We start from the raw sequence: 19,155 nt of genomic DNA, 5'->3' as shown, positions 1-19,155 counted from the left end.
GCTCAACATTAAAGCTTTGAAAAGAGCTTGTCCTCACAATCCAAACTGCAACTTCTCTCAAAGAATCTGTTGTCCATATCATGAAAATCAAGCAAAGTCTCACTCACAGCACTGCCTCAAGATGTTGTTATAATAATGATCTTGGCCCTTTTGATATATTTGTATCCATCACCTCTATAAGTAGAAAATTAATCCGTTCTTTCTGCATGAATCACCGAAACTGCCAAGAAAACAATGAGGTGATATTGACTTCATAAGTCCAATGGAAAAAAAAAAACACCCTAAAACATTTGATTATATCAGTGGTCTATATAAATATTGGTCCGTGATTGGTCATCATGCTGTCATGTGACTAATACAGTGAGGGTTGAAACTGCTGTATTGCAAGCAGTGATATCACTGCAGGTAATATAATTACAGAATTTGACAGGCTGCTGATAGGGCAAGAATAGAATGATATGTATTTATGGGAACCATATGACACATTGCCTTGTCTAGCATTAGCATTATGACACTTGACAGTCCCCTGGGAGTTATATTTTTCCCTCGAGGTTATATTTTCCCTCAGCACTGCACACAACGGGAACATATAATCTCTTAGGGAAAATATAATTCCTGTGGGGATCAAATGTTAGATTACACCTTTTAATAGGTAATTTATAATGTGTTATCTTCCTGACAGTGAATGAATGATCCCTTATAATTGTGCTGCCACATTATGAAAGAAAATTGTGCCTTTTTATCTGGGTAAACTAGGTTCTGTTTCTTTTGAGACTGGATCATATTTTTTGTTTGATTTGATCAGTACAGAATGGCACATTCAGAGTTGAATCATATTAGAGTAATTCTGTTACTAGTGACTGGAGGATGGATTTATTGGAGTAGATATGTGGTCTCCTTTCATCCAGTTTTTAGCATCTTTTATTTTCAGACTCCTATTGTTCCACTGAAGGTCAAAAATGAAAAAAAAAATGTGCTAGAGGTTTTTGTGAATGTCGGCTCAAATGTTTATATCACATTCTACCTTTTCTGTTTTCTCCTGGCCTCTAGGGGTGTACAAGTTTGTGTTTATGTGTGTATGTATTTTTTAAGCTGTTGTCAGTTTCTGATACTTTGTGGAGCTTGAATGATGAAATATGCTTTTACTCGCTGAAGGTCACTCCTTGATATAGCATGGTACCCTATATGGTGGGCTATTCAAGAATTATAGTCATGGTTTTAGTGATACCAATTCTCCATCTCTCCTTATATCTGCATATAAACTCCTCTCTTCCTTTTCACCCTCCCCCCCCCCCCCCATTAAACTCACTACCACACTACTCCACAATAAACTGCATTACCTACCTCATGAATATTAACAGTTTCTGTGAACTTCAGCCGTAGTGGCTGACAGTATCCCGTGAAAAATTCATGCAGGGACTAAAGTGGGAGTTAACGTTCGAAGGATGACTCTTTGATCGTGGTTATTGATGAAAACTGGGGAGGACGAGCCCTCAGTGGGTGTCTGTGGAGCCCCAGACAGCCAATGTTTAATGTGCTACTACCAGCTGACTCACAGAAATTACTCCTTTCTTTATATAGGTCCATGTGTCTGGCTATCGAGGAGAGCATTTACAGTGGTCAATCTGACTCGAGGTTACTCAGTTTTGTTTGTGCTGTAAGGGTCTCAAACATGAGGAGAAATGGATTTCGTTACTGTCATTATTAGATTGATTGAGTTGGAAGCGATAATCATATATTCTTCCTTCCTCTACTGTGATGCTCGATGCATACTGTGAAATTTGTTTGGATGCAGATTGAGAGACAAATCGTGTAGTCCCATTAATTCCGTTAAAATACAGAACTAAAACCTTCCTTTTTTTTCTCTCTTTTTTTTTTTTTTTTTTTTGCTGTGCAGATGTCCCATGATCATCTCTATCAGATATGAAGAGAAAAGAGTTTTAAAGAATGTTCCTTTCAAACTCCCAGTGAAGAGAGAGGACTTCACCTATCATATACCAGTCAAACTAAAATTTGCAGACAGAACAATGAGCATTAGGAAGCACTTCTAAACTGACAGCTACGTTGCTATGGATATTCCAGAGATGAAAAAGAAAGGGATTTGATGTCATGTCAGAGAAGTGACTACTCAACATTTTGGCATTTTTCTTTTTTTTTTTCTTTTTTTTCTGAGGGGGAGGGGTTGCTAAGGAGGGGTAAAGGAAGGGAAGGGGGAGGGGGAGGGGGAGGGGGAGGGGAAGGGGGAGGGGGAGCAGGGTAGGGGCATACAAACGTTCTCAGGATGAGGATGCCACCGCGTGTTGAAGTCGGCCGGGTGAGGGATGGGGGTGTAATATCTGATGCGGCTCGCCACTTCACCGTGCCTTACCTGTAAACGAGAGATACAGAGTTTGAGATCTGATTATGAAGCTGTTCCTCCAGAGCCATCAGCAAGGAAATACCGAACGACGTGAACGGGGCTTGGCCGTCGGTCGGAGCGCGGCCCAAACACATCAGGAGAACTCCTGAGTCATAAAAGAAGAGAAAGAAAGAGAGAGAGATAAAGAGAGAGAGAGGGGGAGAGGGAAAATGCTGCCCCACACTCTTGGCACACTTATTCTTGTCTATCTTTTTGCTTTCTTTCTGTTTTCGGCTCATTTGAACTTGGGGGGAGCCTGTGTCCTTTCAGTAGTCACCCATTTTGTTTCTTTGCTCTGAGCTGCTTCAAGCTGCTTTATGCATTTTTTGTCATACCTTGAATGCTAGTGCATGCATTCTATAACATTCTCCATTCCATCTCCCCATGTTTCATCATTAGAATGTTTTGTGCCTAGTGTGTGAACACAACAGGGTTTAGTATACCCCATGACAATGACAAACGCAAGATTATTATACATAGCTTGATGATGTTGACTGATAAGTGAATCGACACAATCAGCATTTTTCATTCAGCCAGACACAGTACTACGATCGGGGGAACATGTGACTGCTGGCTAATGTTATGGGCACGTACTCAATAAGGTATAGCATTTTCCTTTGACGCAGTGAGCTAGAAGTGAGCCAGTAATTACAAACACCACATTGCTAATACATACATGCTATGTGCCGGGGAAATGCGCACACTCACATACACACACACACACACACACATACACTCACACACATCCAGACACATACATGTACACACTTGTGAAGCCGTCCCTATGCTAATGCAGTGTGATGCGGCCATTCAACATTCCAGCGCCATACCGCAAATGTTTCATGAATCAAGAGTGGTCAGTGTGTCAAGAGGACATGAGCGAAAGAGAGAGAGAGCGCGAGGGAGGGAGCGAGAGATAACTAGAGTGAGGGAAGGAGAAAATCGTTAGAGCAAGGGAGGGAGAGGAAGATGAGGAGGACCCTCGATGCCCGTGGCCAGTGAGGGTCTTCGCTGATGTTAATCAAGTATCGCACAGACCACCATGTGCTGCTTACTCACTGCCAGGCCCCTTGTGTTAATACCTGATACACTTTGGGTATACAAACGGTCCTGATTTCACAATTATTTTATCGTTACATCAATATTGACTATTCATGCATGCTTTCTGTTACTTATATTCACCTTTCTTTTTTCCTTTCTTTTTTTTCAGTACAGATGAAAGAAGAGATACTAATACTGTATATTCTTCAAGAGTCTCCAAAGGAAAGCTAGGATATTTCAAACACATACAAAAACTGTATTTTGCTAAACAAATGTGTCATTATAGAGTACGAATGTTTGCCACATTTTTATTCATTCTCGATTGCATGCGGTAAATGTCAAGATTAAACAACATGTACGTCCACGGACACTGTATGAGTTTATATACCTGTATGATGAATAGCTTGCACAAGTACTGATGACTGCATGGACATACCCAGAGCATAAAACTGATAATCTTGTCGCAACGCACTGCGAAAGGCCTCGTGTCGGGAAGCTCCTCCACGTACACGCAGTAACTACACGACATGCAAATCATTCGTTTTTACGACGAGATCATAAAATGTCGAGGTGTTGCAATATATCAAAAACAATCGCATAAATTGCACTGTTCCTTAGCTACTACATTTTCCCCAAGTCATGCCATGAACGACCAGTCTGGTCTGGTAAAAATTTGGAAAACAAAAGTGGTCTTTCGTACACCAGCCACTTGATCTCATCCATGGGGGGGGGGGGGGGAATCTAAATGACAAATGTGGCATAACAGATCATCTATTCAAAAATGATGCAGAATAAAACAAATGCTACTATACTTTCTCATGTACCTGACTTTTATGCTCATCTATTTTTTAAAAAGCTGTCTAAAATGTTTTCATTTGAAGTAGCTTATAGAGTTGACATGAATTGGTAAGCATTGTTGTAAAGTATCCGTATACGCAACTAATTCATGTGAAATGATCACTTTCTGTGATTTCCACTGTCTCTCTCTCTCGCATCTTTCTATCATCCAAAATACTATGGATAGAATATGGCACAGATATACAGATTTATATTTACATATACACGTGTGTGAGTGTGTGTGAATCTTATAATTATAGTTTTGATTACAGTGATGAAGAAATTAGAGAAATATATGTAAGACCTAGATCTGCAATTTTTTTTTTTGAATAAACACAGAGAATTTCAATATAAGTCATCACATGGTGTCATTTACACAAAAATAAAACTTTAGAATTTGATTTTGTCAGAAATATCTTAATGCTCCTTTTGCTAACTAAAAACAGAAACATGTTTACATTCAATTTTGTATTGTGATTGAGTCAAAGATATATGGAATATTCTTGTTACGTGTTATGATGCAACAAAAAATTTGGAACATGGATTGGACGGATAATTGTATTTGTAGAGTGTAAAGAATGTCAGGTCATAGTAGAATTTTGTTTATTCATTGATACAAATGTTCTAATATGTAATGTTTCAATTTAGAAAGAAGGCATTTTGCCATCTTTTGATAAAATGAACGAAATTGAATTTCAGTGTGTGGAAGCAAAAACAATCCCAGTGCAGTTGAGAAATTACGTAGTAGATTGAACATTAATTAAAATGGGAATAATTGAAGTAAGGGGTAGCAGTATCTACATAATACCAACAGTTGAGATTGTGACTTTTTTGTAAAAACATTGTTAGAGAGTGGATGATGATAGAAATAATGATAATGATGACAATGACAATAATATAATGTCAAGAATTGGTATTGATTTTTTTAATAGTCTTTTAAAGCATTTCAACAGACGATTTGATTGTTTTAGTTTGTTTGTTTGTTTGTTTGTTTTTATGACAATACAGATTTTGATGTGAGCAGGGAACCATGGGAATTGAGGATGGTTAGAGGGAGAGGCATGTGGGATAAGGGTAAAATAAGACCTGTACTCTTAATATATACTGCCTACCCTTATTGGAGGGACAGAAATATAAGACTAATGAATGAGAGGAAGAAAAAATGTTCAAGGGAAAAGAAAGAAGGTTGCTAATACACAGAGTAGGCCTAATGGTTGACTCCACACACATTGCAGGGAGTTCAGTCTCTCTCACACCTGCCTGCGCAGTGGATGCACTATCCCTGGTAAATAGTGGTCAGCAGGGATGGACAGCAGTCCATTAGGTCATATGGAGTTCAGAGAGATCACTCCCTTGGCCTGAATCTGAGGACAGGGGTGTGCCAAGGGGGGTAAACAGTGCCCACATATTTATAGTTCCCTCATTCCAGCTGGTTACATAATCTGACATGATCTTGAGTCCATTGTCCTTGACTTGCTGCAACCAAGGACAGACAGCTATCAACAAAAATCCCCCATGCCTCCCGCGCACTAGTCTAGCACATCAGACTCTTTATATCAAAACAAAGGCATTGCAATGCTAATAAAATTTCCACCTGAATGGAAATCCTGAGTACCTGGATTACAGATTTTGGAAGCGGCCACAATCTGCTTTTTGTGTTTTAGATGAACATGTTTGATGGATGCTAAGAATAGGCAATTCTGCAGGGAAGAGAAACAGAAAGCACATAATGTTCAGATATGTCTCTCAAGCCAACAATCTTACCGGGCGTAGAATCTAGTCTCTTCAGGGAAGGCCAGTAATGCTTGACCACATATCAAGCAATGGTCAAATATAGGGGGAGAAAGCTATTAACCCATTGAGGATGGACTGATTTTGCTAAAAGACACATTTTCCCTAGACACCGGCCCCAGTATTGGGGGGGGGGGGGGGGGGGGGGGGACTACCAGTAGTCTTCAACAGGGTAATGGAAGACCAAGGAGGTATGAGAGAACTCTCATACCTCCTTGGGAAGACTAGGCAAGCCCAGACAATGGTGGTAGAATGGGGGTGTTTATGGGCAACTCAAATGCCCAGTTTTGAAGTTCAGATTTGATCTGGCTCAAAAGTTGTGCGGAGGTCAATCATAGGGCTTTTCTTCTGCCTCACTAACCCTGAAATTCTGTTGATGGTATTCACAAGGTGTGTGTATCGTTCCGACTCCTGCCCCCCAGTTATGGTCGGTCATCCCGGCAAATGCATGAGTACAATAGGTTTGGATACAGCCCAAAATCAAGCTTACATCCTGCCTTTGTGTGCATTCAAAGCCTGTTCATATGATCTGTTTTGTTTGTGAGTGTGTGTGTGTGTGTGTGTACATGTGGGTTTTTTTTACATGGATATGCAGGGAGTTGGAAGGGTAGTAGACTTCACACAACTGTTAGTTCTCCATAGTTGTTTTTTTTTTTTTTTATTGGTAGCAAGCTCATTTTAGGAGCAATTATTCAATGCGATGGTATAAGCATCCCAGCTACCCTTCTGTAACCTAGGCAACAAGCTGGTAATGCCGCAGATGTGTTCTGTAAAGTGAACATGGCTTGTGGATTATGCAGGTTGACATGCATTCATGCAACAATCTCATTATTCTTGAAAATTCATTCTGCCCCTTCCATGTTTTAATTAATAACATTTTGTACATGACATCACGGGTAACACTCCCACAGTGTTTAGACTGCTCATTCCGTGTATCTTGTGCAATGCCACCACTGCAGTGTGGTGCATAGCGTAAACCACACAGTTCCTTGAGTAGTATACTTGCAAAGTAGAGGCAAGAGCTATGGAGACACATATTCTAGTGGACACTGGCACTGTCATGATCAAAGCGACACTTCAACAACTGGAATCAGAAATTAGAAAATGTCAGTTTTTTTAAAGAGCATTTCGAAATCAGGAATAGATAGCTCCAATAGTCACACTATCAGTGTCTTAATAATTGATAATTTTTACTTAAATTAGTATGGAATAAGTCAATTGATTTAATGCTATCCAAGATGCATCTTTATGTGTAAATTAGTTCATCTTAGCCATAAATAACCATATTAATGGATGACACACTGTCCAGATATTCAGGCAGGCCAACTGGCAAAGGCCAAATGAGATTACCAGTGGTCAGTACTGACCAAACGATTTTCAACCCCATTTCTCTCTCATTTGTGCTACTACAATGAGTTGTTCTGAAAATAAGTGCACCCCTGGCCTTTGGTGACCTCACCCTTCATTTTGTATAAGGGCTGACTTGTCAGATTCTAGTCATTTAAATGCTTTTACAGCACACTATCTGACCGGTCACCCATGAATCTAAGTATTGGTCAATGTGGAATTGTGAACCCTCTTTATTCATCGCCCTGAGATGAAATGTAGGTTGGGTTACTGTGATGAGAATAGCATACATCATATAGAGTGACACAAAGCAGCTGTGATCATATATCCTTATATGATTTATCTATTTTCTTTTTAAAGAAATTGTATCATTAATACCTATATATTTATATACTTATCTATCTATCTCTTTCAAATTCATATAATATATACAATGTATGATACTTGTACAGAGAAATAAAAAGATTAATAGAAGGATAAATCACGTACGTATAGATAGATAGATAGATAGATAGATAGATAGATAGATGGATGGATGGATAGATAAGTCGGTATATATGCACACAGTAGCAACATAATACATTATTCATCATCTCTGGTACTAACATCGTTCTAAACATTTTGACATGCACAAAGGTTTTGCAATGTGTAAGGCATGCAAGCGAGGTGTAAACAATGATGTATGAAGAGGCCTACATCACTCATTTAAACTCTGTGGTCTATCAAAAGCTGATTGAAAGGTGTGGCTGCTTTTCACTTTTTCAGCTGAGGCCTATCAGGCAAAACAACTGTCAGTACTGTGATATGGCTATATGGCTATATAACTATATGGTCGTAAATCATATCTACTGTAAAACCAAAGACGCTTGTGGCATGAAACTTTTGTGAAGTGGAGCCGACGGCATTTTTCAGAGAATGAAATTTTTGCAAATCACTCCTGGCACATAATGCTCTATGGAGACAAACACTTTTGCATGTATTTTACTTTTATCAATCTTGGTTCCTCACAAAATTTGAGAGTTTCATGCAGTTTCTTGAAAATTTCTGGTTTTCCAGTGTATTTCAGTGCCTCTTGGATATCTATGTCTTTTTTTTTTCTTTTTTTTTTTCGTCATTCATATTATACATTTGTCAAGCTTGGCCATTCGAAAAGAAAAACTTAAAAACAAAACAACAGCAGATATACCTAAGATTCAGCAAGCTATAACGTGTTCCCTTGCTATGGAAAAAAAAACAACAACAACAACAACTTTCATCACAAATGTACAAGACTACTCTAACCTCATAAGCTTTGTTGGAGTCATCAAAACTTCATTGTAAGATATTGTGTTTCTTTTTTTTTTTTTCTGCGCCAGCTTCTGGGTCAGTTTTCAAAAAGAAAGAGTCAGTTTCACTTTCATGTGCAAATGAGAAATCTGTTTGCAAACTGACATTGCAGTACTACACATCTTTCTTCCCCATGTCATCTCCGTTTTCTTGTCGCCTTCAAGAGATGTTTCTATCCCAAGGACTTGGTTATGAAACACATGCTGCTGTAATGCTACATTATTTTACACCAAGTTCCCAATGGCCATGACAATCACAATTACATCTAAAGGACAAGTCCACCTTTATAGACATGTGGATTGAGTGAAGGCAACAATATTAGTAGAAGACATCAGTGAAAGTTTGGGGAAAATCGACAATCCGTTCAAAAGTTATAAATTTTTTTAAGTATCTGTGAAGTCACTGCTGGATGAGAAGACTACCACAGTGTATGATGTCACATGCGTACAACAATATAAGGAAAATAAAAAGAGAATTTCACGAAACTTCACTTTTTGAATAAAGTGCACATTTCTTCATCTTGATACTGACGTATGTTAAGGGTAATATTTTTCCCCTTGCCTTCTGAAAGAGAGAAGTCGAGTGTTCTTTTGTTATGCGAGAAAAGTAAAAATTTGTTGAATTTGCTTTCTATTTTCTTTATGTCGTTGCACACATGTGACATCACAAGCTATAGTAGTCTTCTCATCCAGTCGTGACTGAGCAGAAACTTCAAAAATTCATAACTTTTGAACGGACTGTCCGATTTTTCTCAAACTTTCACTGATGTGTTCTACTAATATTGCTGCATTCACAAAACCCACATGTCTGTGAAGGTAGACTTGTCCTTTAAGGCAGTCATGGACAAAACTGGATGGATGTGAAACAGCGCGGGGAATGGGAAGGGCAAACATGACAGGCCTCGATTGCTGTGGACACCATGTCAGATTTTTATTGTAAAAATATTCGCCACGGCAGTCACGGTACTGATGAGAAACCCAGTAGGCCATAATAAAACGGTGTGAACGCTCCAAGACGTGACAGAACGTAAGAGGCCATGGCAAAACTTGGAGGCGGCCCGTAGTGGTACGCGATGGGAAATTGAAACTTCAGTCTGGTAAAGACGGGCCTATTGAGATCAATTTACCTGGAGTGAATATTGACCAATCATGCCATCAGTGGTAATCTTTGCATACATAATAGAACATTTCCACATTGATTATTTTGGCAGCATTGATTACTCATTTCATTCATTTTCATTTTCATTTATTCATTTTCAACAAAGAATTGGAGTGTACAAAACATAATGCTGAAAAAAAGCAATATACATATTTTGAATATATCAAAAGATAGTATAGTCACACAATACTCAAAGAAATATTACACAGAACTTTTGTCTTCTCTATGTTCACATACTGTAAAAAGAAAACCAACTGTATTTATGTGTATGTCAAACACTCAATTTCCAGGCAGATTTGCAAAACCACGATTTAGATTAATCACTGATCTTGCGGATATTGCATCGCACAGCTTCAGTGGTATCAAAATCCTTATCCCAAAGTTGATACGACATTACACTTCTGCATTGTGAGATATATGTAGGACATTTAGACACTAGTATAAGATGCTACTTGCAACCAAATTGCTTCTGAGATGTGGTAATTGCCTTTGAAGGTGATACATGCCAAACCACTTCTTGCAGTCAATAAGTTAATTTGTTTCTTCACATCGCAACAGATTGCATGTGCAAAAAGCCCGAGTAGACCATTTCCTATCTCTCAGTAGTTCAAATACTTGTAATGAAGTTTTTACTTAATTGTCATTCACAGGATCTGTAGAGGTTTCAGCATCATTTTTATGAGGTATGCAATTAGGGGGAAAAAATGATGGAGCACCCCCCGCATATCTCCGAACAGCCACTATATGAATATATCGCTATTAGTATGATAAAATACATGACATCAGATTGAACTTTTGGGTCTCACATTTTCTCATAGCAAACTTTGCAAAAATACCTTTAGATGCAGAGGCTGGAAGAGAAGACTACAGTCTGATTTATTGAACAGATCAAGATGTCTTAATGACAATATGAATAAAAGTGGCCTTCTTCAAGAGTCAAGAGAGAATTGAGGGAGCTGCATGTAAGCCCTCGAAATGTTAATGGCTTCATCCAATGCATAAAATGCAATGAACTGCAACCATCAGTCAGCAACACTACAAGATTATGATTTCAAGTTCATTACATCGTTGCCTCCTGTTTGACAGGCTTTTATTCTCCTCCTTTCCCTCTTGTTCTTTTTTTTTTGTAACTGGAATAAAAGAGATGCTGAAGAAGACCACTATTACTGAAGCTTCAGAAAATGTAATACTTGGTTGAGATTTCTGTCCTTTTAGAGGGTTTTACTTATTTGAGATTGTGAAAAGGATTTGCCTCACTATTCAGTATTCCAAGTTTTCTAGAAATTCTTAAAAAGTCAATGACTTCATTGAGATGCATGTTTTGAGTTTGTACTTGTCTGTTCCAGTCAAAGGCATCTATAAAATCTTATAAGTGCCATGGATTGATGTATATTTGTTTGTTTTTTCTTTGTTTGCTACAGAAACCCAAGCAGCTGAGAAATACATCTGTGTGTCTTGCAAAGGATTGTTTGAGGATGCTGCAACTCTGCTCAAGCATGTCCAAGAAGACCATGGCATGCAGATCTACCAGTCGCCGAAGGAGGAGCGGCCCGCCTCCAGGACTTCCCGATCCATGTCGGTGGAGTCAGTCTGCCAGACGGATTCTCCATCACCCCGTAGCACCACGTCCAGCAGCAGCAAGCAGGTGGCGGCCAAGCCCTCTGAGCAGAGTCTACCCCAGATCATTCACCCTCCGCTGGCGCCCATACCAGTGCACAGCCAGCATTCGCTGACCATGGATAGCGGCGCCCCGTTCTCGGTCTTCATTCCCCGCCAACCAAGTTTGCAGGAGCGCCTGTATTCATCCACCAGAGAGGGGCTATACCCACATATCAATCACATGCACCGGCGCGACTATCCCCTGCCACATGAACCTCGCATCACTGAGCTACCACAGCATATATCTCCCCTCAGCGTGGGAGACTTCCACAGTCCGCAAATGCCATTTCCTCCACCACCGCCGCCACCACCACCGCCAATACATCAGCCGTCAACAGACTCCAGTGCAGCAAAGCGTCTGAAGCAGTTGGCTGGTACATCATCGAGCCCACCGCTGTCACCGCAGAGAAGGCTGCCATACCCAGGGTACCCAACCCGAAGGTTCGCACCATTTTCGACCAAGGGGAAGTCATGCGAGTTCTGCGGCAAGACCTTCAAATTTCAGAGCAACCTTATTGTGCATAGGCGGTCACACACGGGTGAAAAGCCCTTTAAATGCCACCTCTGTGACCACGCCTGTAGTCAAGCTAGCAAGTTAAAGCGTCATATGAAAACCCACATGAATAAACCACCCTCCACTGTTGGGTCAGCTCCAGATTCAGATGAAAGAGACGACACCAACAGCAATGAAGATGAAAGCCCAGATAATCAGCCAATCAACATGGTCGATGGCAAGAGCCTCAGTGACAACTCTTCACCTGAAGAGGAGGAGGAGGAGATGGAGGAAGAAGAAGAGGAGGATGAGGAGAAAGAGGAGGAAGAGGAAGAGGAAATTGAGGATGAACTTCCAGAAGAGGTGGCAACCCAGATCAAGCCAAAAGAAGAGAAGGAGGAGGAGGAGCCAGAGGAGGCCAAAGGCGAGGCAAAATTGTCAGTGTCCGAGAGGGAGTCTGAAGATGAAGAGAAGACCAAGCATAGGCAGCTGTCCAGCAGTGACACAGAGCTGATTAAGAGCCCCAATAGACAGAGTCCAAAAGATCCCCATCCTCACTCGTCGTCTCTCTTGAGTGAAATGATGAAAAATTCTGGATTGGACGAGATCCAGCAGTACAGCGAAGCATTTAAGCAAGCCATAGCAGAGCGTAGCCACTTTTCTATCAAGCCTCACCCATCAAGTGGGGTGTCGTCACCTGAAAACCATCATCCTGGCAATTCGCACAGTCGACCTCCTTCTCGACCACTAGACCACCATAGCCCTGTGGAGTCTAATCTCCTGGCGCGGCTACAGCTACGACATGAGATGCAGCCACACAGCCATCCAGTACCACATGTTTTGGGTGAGCGCAGTGCAATGTCAGATTTGGAGCTTGTGACAAATCGCATAAAGATGGAACCCCCGTCACCGCTTACGCCATGGCCACCTAATCATCTAACGATTCCGCGAGAACCGCTCATTACATCACCCGTCCGCTCTGATGCAAGCCCGCTTGGAACCCCCAATGGGGGCCACGCTGCATTCTTCAGTCACAGAAGGATGATGGACTCTAATGGCGGAATGCCATCCAGTGCCATGCTGCCCTACAACAACCCTCCAGCCAGGATGAAGCCGCACAAGACCAACGAGAGGCGCAACGACACCTGTGAATTTTGCGGCAAGCAGTTCAAGAACTGCAGCAACTTGACCGTGCACAGGCGCTCTCACACCGGCGAGAAGCCATACAAATGTCAGCTGTGCTCGTATGCGTGCGCCCAGAGCAGCAAGCTCACTCGTCACATGAAGACCCACGGCCATGGCGCCAAGGAAGTCTTCAAGTGTGAGGTATGCAACATGCCCTTTTCCGTCTACAGCACCCTGGAGAAGCACATGAAGAAAGAGCACTGGGGTGCCATCAAGGGCCTCGCACCGCGCCCGGAGGCAGTTGGAGGGCGCATGTATAGCTACAAGGCAAACATGCCCAGTTTATCAAAGTGACGCGGGGGGTCATCACTTTAATCAGAGAACCCCCTAAGACTTGCCTGTCTTGAATGAGAGCAGCTAATCGTAGCTGAATCTTCCTTGCAGCTGATTCCCGTCTACCACTCGCAGGAGTGAAGGTGTCTGTCTAGTCGACTTGTAAATGTCCAATATCCACCATTTACTGTATTTTATCAGCATTTTATCAACTTGGATAGTGGTGATCAAATTGTCACTCTAATGCCCACAATGATATCTCTTCAGCTGGTTTCTGTCTTCATTCACAAACAGGCAAGTCGGTTTATATCGTAGGATGTTAACTATATGTGTTACAGCTATCCATGTCTTTTCTAACCACTATACTAACAGAAATGAAATATTCACAATCTGAAGCAGTTGACATGGCTTATAAGGAGCTGGGGGGAGGGAGCTTACAAGTGTGTAAGGATAACTGAAATGCTAATCAAACCATTGTTCTTATTTCTTTTGTATTGGCAGTTGAAATGATATACTTACTTGAAATATTCCTTGTCATTGTTCAGACTATTCTGAAATGTTATGTGTGCCGTACAGAGGGTAGATTTCAGCCTACAAAATACACAGGGGAAGGCTAAGATTTCATTGAAGACATTTGCTGCATAATCAAAGTCACTATCATACCAAACCTGTTGATGTAATACACATCAATGCATGTGGCCCACAGGTTGATGTATGTGTACATGTTCACTTCACAGTAATTGCTGCTTCTTAAAGAACTCTGAGAGTTTTTTGCCAAATATAAATTCAATGAGAATCAAACCTTTATCAAGAGATTTAAAGTACATTGTTGCTGCATCTGAGTTCCATGACAAATGCTGAGGACACACATCCAACCTGCAGCTTCAAGTTAACTGAAATTTTATCTTTTAACATTATGCTGTTATCTTTTAATATGCTGCTCATAATGAATAATGTATGCTGAATAAAATATTTTTGTCTTAATGTTATGTGGTTCTCACAGAAGATTTTAAGAGTCCAGTGGGTGAAATTTTCGCTGATGTAGTGGGATAACAAATCTGTGGATCCAGACACTTCTGCATATACTCTTATCTCTCACATGTTAACAGAATTTCAGCACAGAACACACAGAGAAGCCACATGTCAAATTTAAAGTAGACTCATTCAATATTAGTGCTAATATTGTCATAATTTGAATGTAATTTGAAATGAAATTGAGCTCTGTAATGCCAAAAACACAATAGTTGTGTTACTCTTAGCATGAAAGTTAGCTTTCCACTGCTATCCAATACTGATAATTATATTGCAACTGAGTGAAAGTGAAACATAAACAAACAGCACAATTATTTGTAAGAGAAAAAAAAAGAGTTTTCCACAGTATTTGTTGTTGTTTCTTCAATTTCAAATTGGTGAAGTCAAACGTGGAATGCAGGGCTCAGTATTTTTAGTAGATTTTCAACGCATGATGAAATCATATAAAATGTGACTGAAATAAACTTCAAATGTGCCTACACTCATTACTAGCATTACATTGTATTTGCCCATGGTGAATAATCGGTGACCAATCATTCCTTGAAAAACAGAGAAGTTCTAGGAGTTATACTAAGTGCCAGAAAGGATCAAAGAATATCAATAAATTCTTTTTTAAAAAAGTCAAATGAAATGTGGGCCAGGATGAAATTACATGAGAAAGATTCAAGGATTTCCTATAGTGTATTCCATGAAAGTTATCTTGAATGGAATTTTTTAAGGAAAAAAAAAAAGAAGTCCAAACTTCTCTTGTAGAAGTGTTTTGCTAAGAGTATTATGGATCCAGTGGAAACCTAAGGATGTAATGTTTTGGGGAAGTAATACAAAGAAATAACATGTGTATAAAGTGATATGGTGACTATAATGGACCATTTTCGGCTCAGCAGTAGGAGCTTTTGAGTGTCAGAGTGGCAGAAAGTATACATGATTACTAGCAGTTGCACAATTATTGGGTTCAGGAAATGTCATGTATTTCCCAATTGTTGGTGTGAAAACCCTGAATATGGGGGTCGTGCTCCTCAAATCTTGTACTGTGTGGGTTCAACACCACTGTCAGTGTCATGATTAATCTCAACTTAGCTAAAAGTTTGGTGTAACGTGTCGGTCTTAGCATTTGGATCACTCTTGACCGAGACTGTATGTGACTTTCTGAAGATGTTTGACGAGCCTAAATGCAACCTGCTGTGAGGTGACGGAGGGAACAGCGAAGGCAGAACAAAAGCGACAAGTAGTTACTGTACAGCATTTGTTTCTAGAGATGTACGAATTTCAGATTACGTTATGAATGAGTAAGGCATCTTCATATAATGATAGCACTGCCATTGACTGGTCCAAGTTATAACTGAATGTAAGTGACGCTATGCTGAGTGAAGTATTAAACTGTTGGTGGTCCGTAGCGGTATCAAACGGACGTCTAGTGTGTGAAAACAGCCGTTATATAAAGGTGTTTTTTTGTTTTTGTTTTTTCTTGTCAGGAATAGCTTGGAGTTGTTGCTATTCAATACTGAAGAAGAGTGAAGATTGTGGAGTTCCTGGTATTTCTTTTTTCTTTTTTATTTTGGTGATACCTTTGTGTTTGAAAAACACATGATTCTGCTTTAATGCTGCTGAATGCTATATACAAGAGTTTTAAGCTGCACTTTGTAATCAATCGCTTGTTTGTTTGTTTGTTTTTTTTTTCTAGTGGTCAACTTCAACGTAGAGCTTTGTACTTTTCAAGTGTGAGAGTTTGTGATAGCTTCAATGGCCGATTTTTGACCGGCGGTACTCTCGCTTTGCTTCTTGGTCTCGATTGCATAACGCTGGAAGATCGACAACTCTTTGAGAGACTTTAACTTGTGCAATATCACTATTTTGTCACTTTTTATTATCTGTTTTTTTTTAATGCTGAATCGAGAAGAACTATTGTGAGATGATTTGTGGGATGGGATGGTCAAGGATTGCTTGTTTTGTCATGATCAGTCTTTAATATGTATACTTTTTACTAGGTTTTATTCAAGGTGGTGAGAAAACCTCATAGATGATTCCCATAAGTTTTCTGTTTTTGAAGCTCTCTTTAGAAGTATAGGTAAGACTAGACTTAAGTTTACACAAATGTAGTGGAACCAATTTACATTAGGATAAATGTTAATACTTTTTTTTCTCACTTGGGATTGATTGTTTTACTAGAGCATCTTTTTTTTTGTTGTTGTTGATGTGAAGAAATTTGTGTCCGAGTTTTGGGTGAATATTGTACAAAGTGAATTTGTAGGTAGAACTACAGAGGAGGAATTTATATATAAATGTAGTTTTCTATCTACGGTTTGATGATTGGTTGTGTGATGTTCAAAAGCGGGATCCAGGTGAGATGTAAATAGCACCCCAAGCCTCAGTAACAACATATTATCATACACAGAAGCACATTGAGTGGAAGAACACTGAAGAAAGAAGGGAAAAACAACAACAACAACATATAAGCCTTCAACACCAGTTCTTGGATACTTCTCTCTGACAGTTCATTAAACTGTGAAAAAAAAAAAACCAACAACTTTCAGGATTAATCAAAACATCTCCACATGATCCAAAGTGTTCAATGCTTATGGATAGAAAAGATTGGATATTCTTCATACATGTCGCCCTCTTTTGTTGTTATCTGGTGAGCTGTCAAAAATATTGTGTGTGTGCATTTACTGACCAAGACAGGCCACACATACACACAAATAAAAAATAAAAAAAGAAAAAAAAAGAAAAGAAATTCATGCTCAAAAGTGTTGACCAGAGCACTGTGCATGTATTTGTATACATGAGCAAATCATCCAGACCAAGTGTGGCTGACAATGATGAAGAAGAAGAAAAGACACAAAACTTGTGATGAAATGAGCACAGGGAAAAAATGCTGTCGTTTGTGTGAATTCAAGTAGGAGTGTGTTGTATATGATTGCATTAAGAAGCAAAAAATACAAATGGATGTACATATTTCAAAAGATAATACACAAAGCACACTTGTTGATTATTCTTGAAATATCTATACAAAAAGTCACTGAAATAGATGTGGTTACAATGGATTGTAGAGTCTAGTTGACACAATTTGGAACAAACTGTTGTGTTATGTTTGGTTGCCATGACAACCATCAATTCATATTTGTCTGAACGAATAAAATATCTAGTCAGCATATTGATATACATGGCTATATATTTATACCACAGTATTCTTATGGAAATGTATGTTTTATTTCATTGATTTTGATAAATATGTTGCCAGAAATCGGTGTTATTATTTATCAGACCTGCAGCATACCTGTTTAACTATTTCAGTCTATGTTATGAGTTATTTTTCCAAGGAACTTTTTAAGAAGGTGAAAGGGGTTACCAATATTATAAAGTGGATTCCATTCTAGTAGCTGAGTATATGTATGTCAATACCATAGTTTTGTTTTGTTTGTTGATTTGCATGCAAACAGTCCATACCTGTTGTTTATGTTGGTGTATCAATACAATCTGTAGTTATACTATTATCTGAAATAGTTGTACTTTTTGTGTATAGGAGATAAGACAAAATACCCTTCACCCTCTTCCCCGTGTACTATATAGCAGCTGACACTTTTTCCCGTTCACATTTTCAAGCTACAATCTGGTCAGAGTTATAAGAGGGGGACAAAGCAAAATGCTTACCATGCTGTGTTTGCCGTTGCATCTCCTCACGTGGAGGGCCTATCCACAGAAATGTATTTTCGTGTGTGTCAGTTGTTTTTCTTCTTTTCCGCTCCTGTATTTCAGTTTACTTCCAGAGCTATTAACGGAGCATGTTGAAGGTCCAAGAAACCTTGCCACAGTGACCATCAGATTTGAAGACTGTTAGTGAATGTAACGACGTAACTTACATGGATGTCTGCAAAGATGAATTCCCGAAGACCTAAGCATGTGTGTGACTGGGTTTACGAGACGTTCACGGGATTGTTACATGGTTCTTGTCAGAAGAATGTAAAATGACTGTTAGAGCCTTTGAAGGAGTGCGTGCATGATGCTCATGATAAACGCGCAGGTCGATTATTTCGCCAGCTACTCGAATTACTAGCGCCAAAATCTAAGTGTCCAATACTGGGTCCGTTGGGATAGCACCAAACTTGGTTCTTGGCGGCAAGCTTCCAACTTTGATAATTTGTCATGTTGTACCAGCCCCAGCACACTTTGGGAAGGACTCTTTTAAGTTCTCTGCCTGTGTCTCTTAAGATTAACACTATGAAAAAATGTACCAAATTATGCAAAATGTGTAAGAGTAGCCAACATACTTCAATACTTATGCTCTTGATATGTTGCATCACCTCTATGGAAAATATCTCTATATTTTGTCTCGGGTGGTTAGGCTCCCTCGTATAGTTCTGAAACGGCCATCAAATTGCCCCTGCTAGTGGTGCAGTTCCAATCAGCCACAAGATTCAACGCCGTTTCATTCTGACTTGTCAGAAATTGCCATCAGAATGCTGAAATAGGGGGTGTAGAAACACCAGCACTACGTTTTTATTAGGTTTGGGACCATTTTATTATTAGTTAGTATACTAAGTTAGTAAATTTGTTCGTTCGTTTGTTTGTTTGTTTGTTCGTTCGTTTGTTTGTTTGTTTTCCCCAGAGATTGTGGCAC

The 19,155-nt window shown here is 39.7% G+C and overlaps 1 protein-coding gene across 1 annotated transcript in view; it reads left to right on the top strand.

Moving 5' to 3' along the window:
• Positions 1-14,937, top strand: part of LOC140228933 (uncharacterized) — a 132,051-nt gene extending 117,114 nt beyond the window's left edge. Inside the window, exon 3 of the mRNA XM_072309202.1 lies at positions 11,320-14,937. Within this exon, the coding sequence (XP_072165303.1) occupies positions 11,320-13,529 (2,210 nt within the window). The 3' untranslated portion in view covers positions 13,530-14,937. The remainder of the gene's footprint in view (positions 1-11,319) is intronic.
• The last annotated feature ends 4,218 nt before the right edge of the window (positions 14,938-19,155 follow it).

Source organism: Diadema setosum, chromosome 1, assembly GCF_964275005.1.
Source record: "Diadema setosum chromosome 1, eeDiaSeto1, whole genome shotgun sequence".
NCBI classification, from domain to species: domain Eukaryota; kingdom Metazoa; phylum Echinodermata; class Echinoidea; order Diadematoida; family Diadematidae; genus Diadema; species Diadema setosum.
This window is presented reverse-complemented; position numbering and strand designations above follow the sequence as displayed.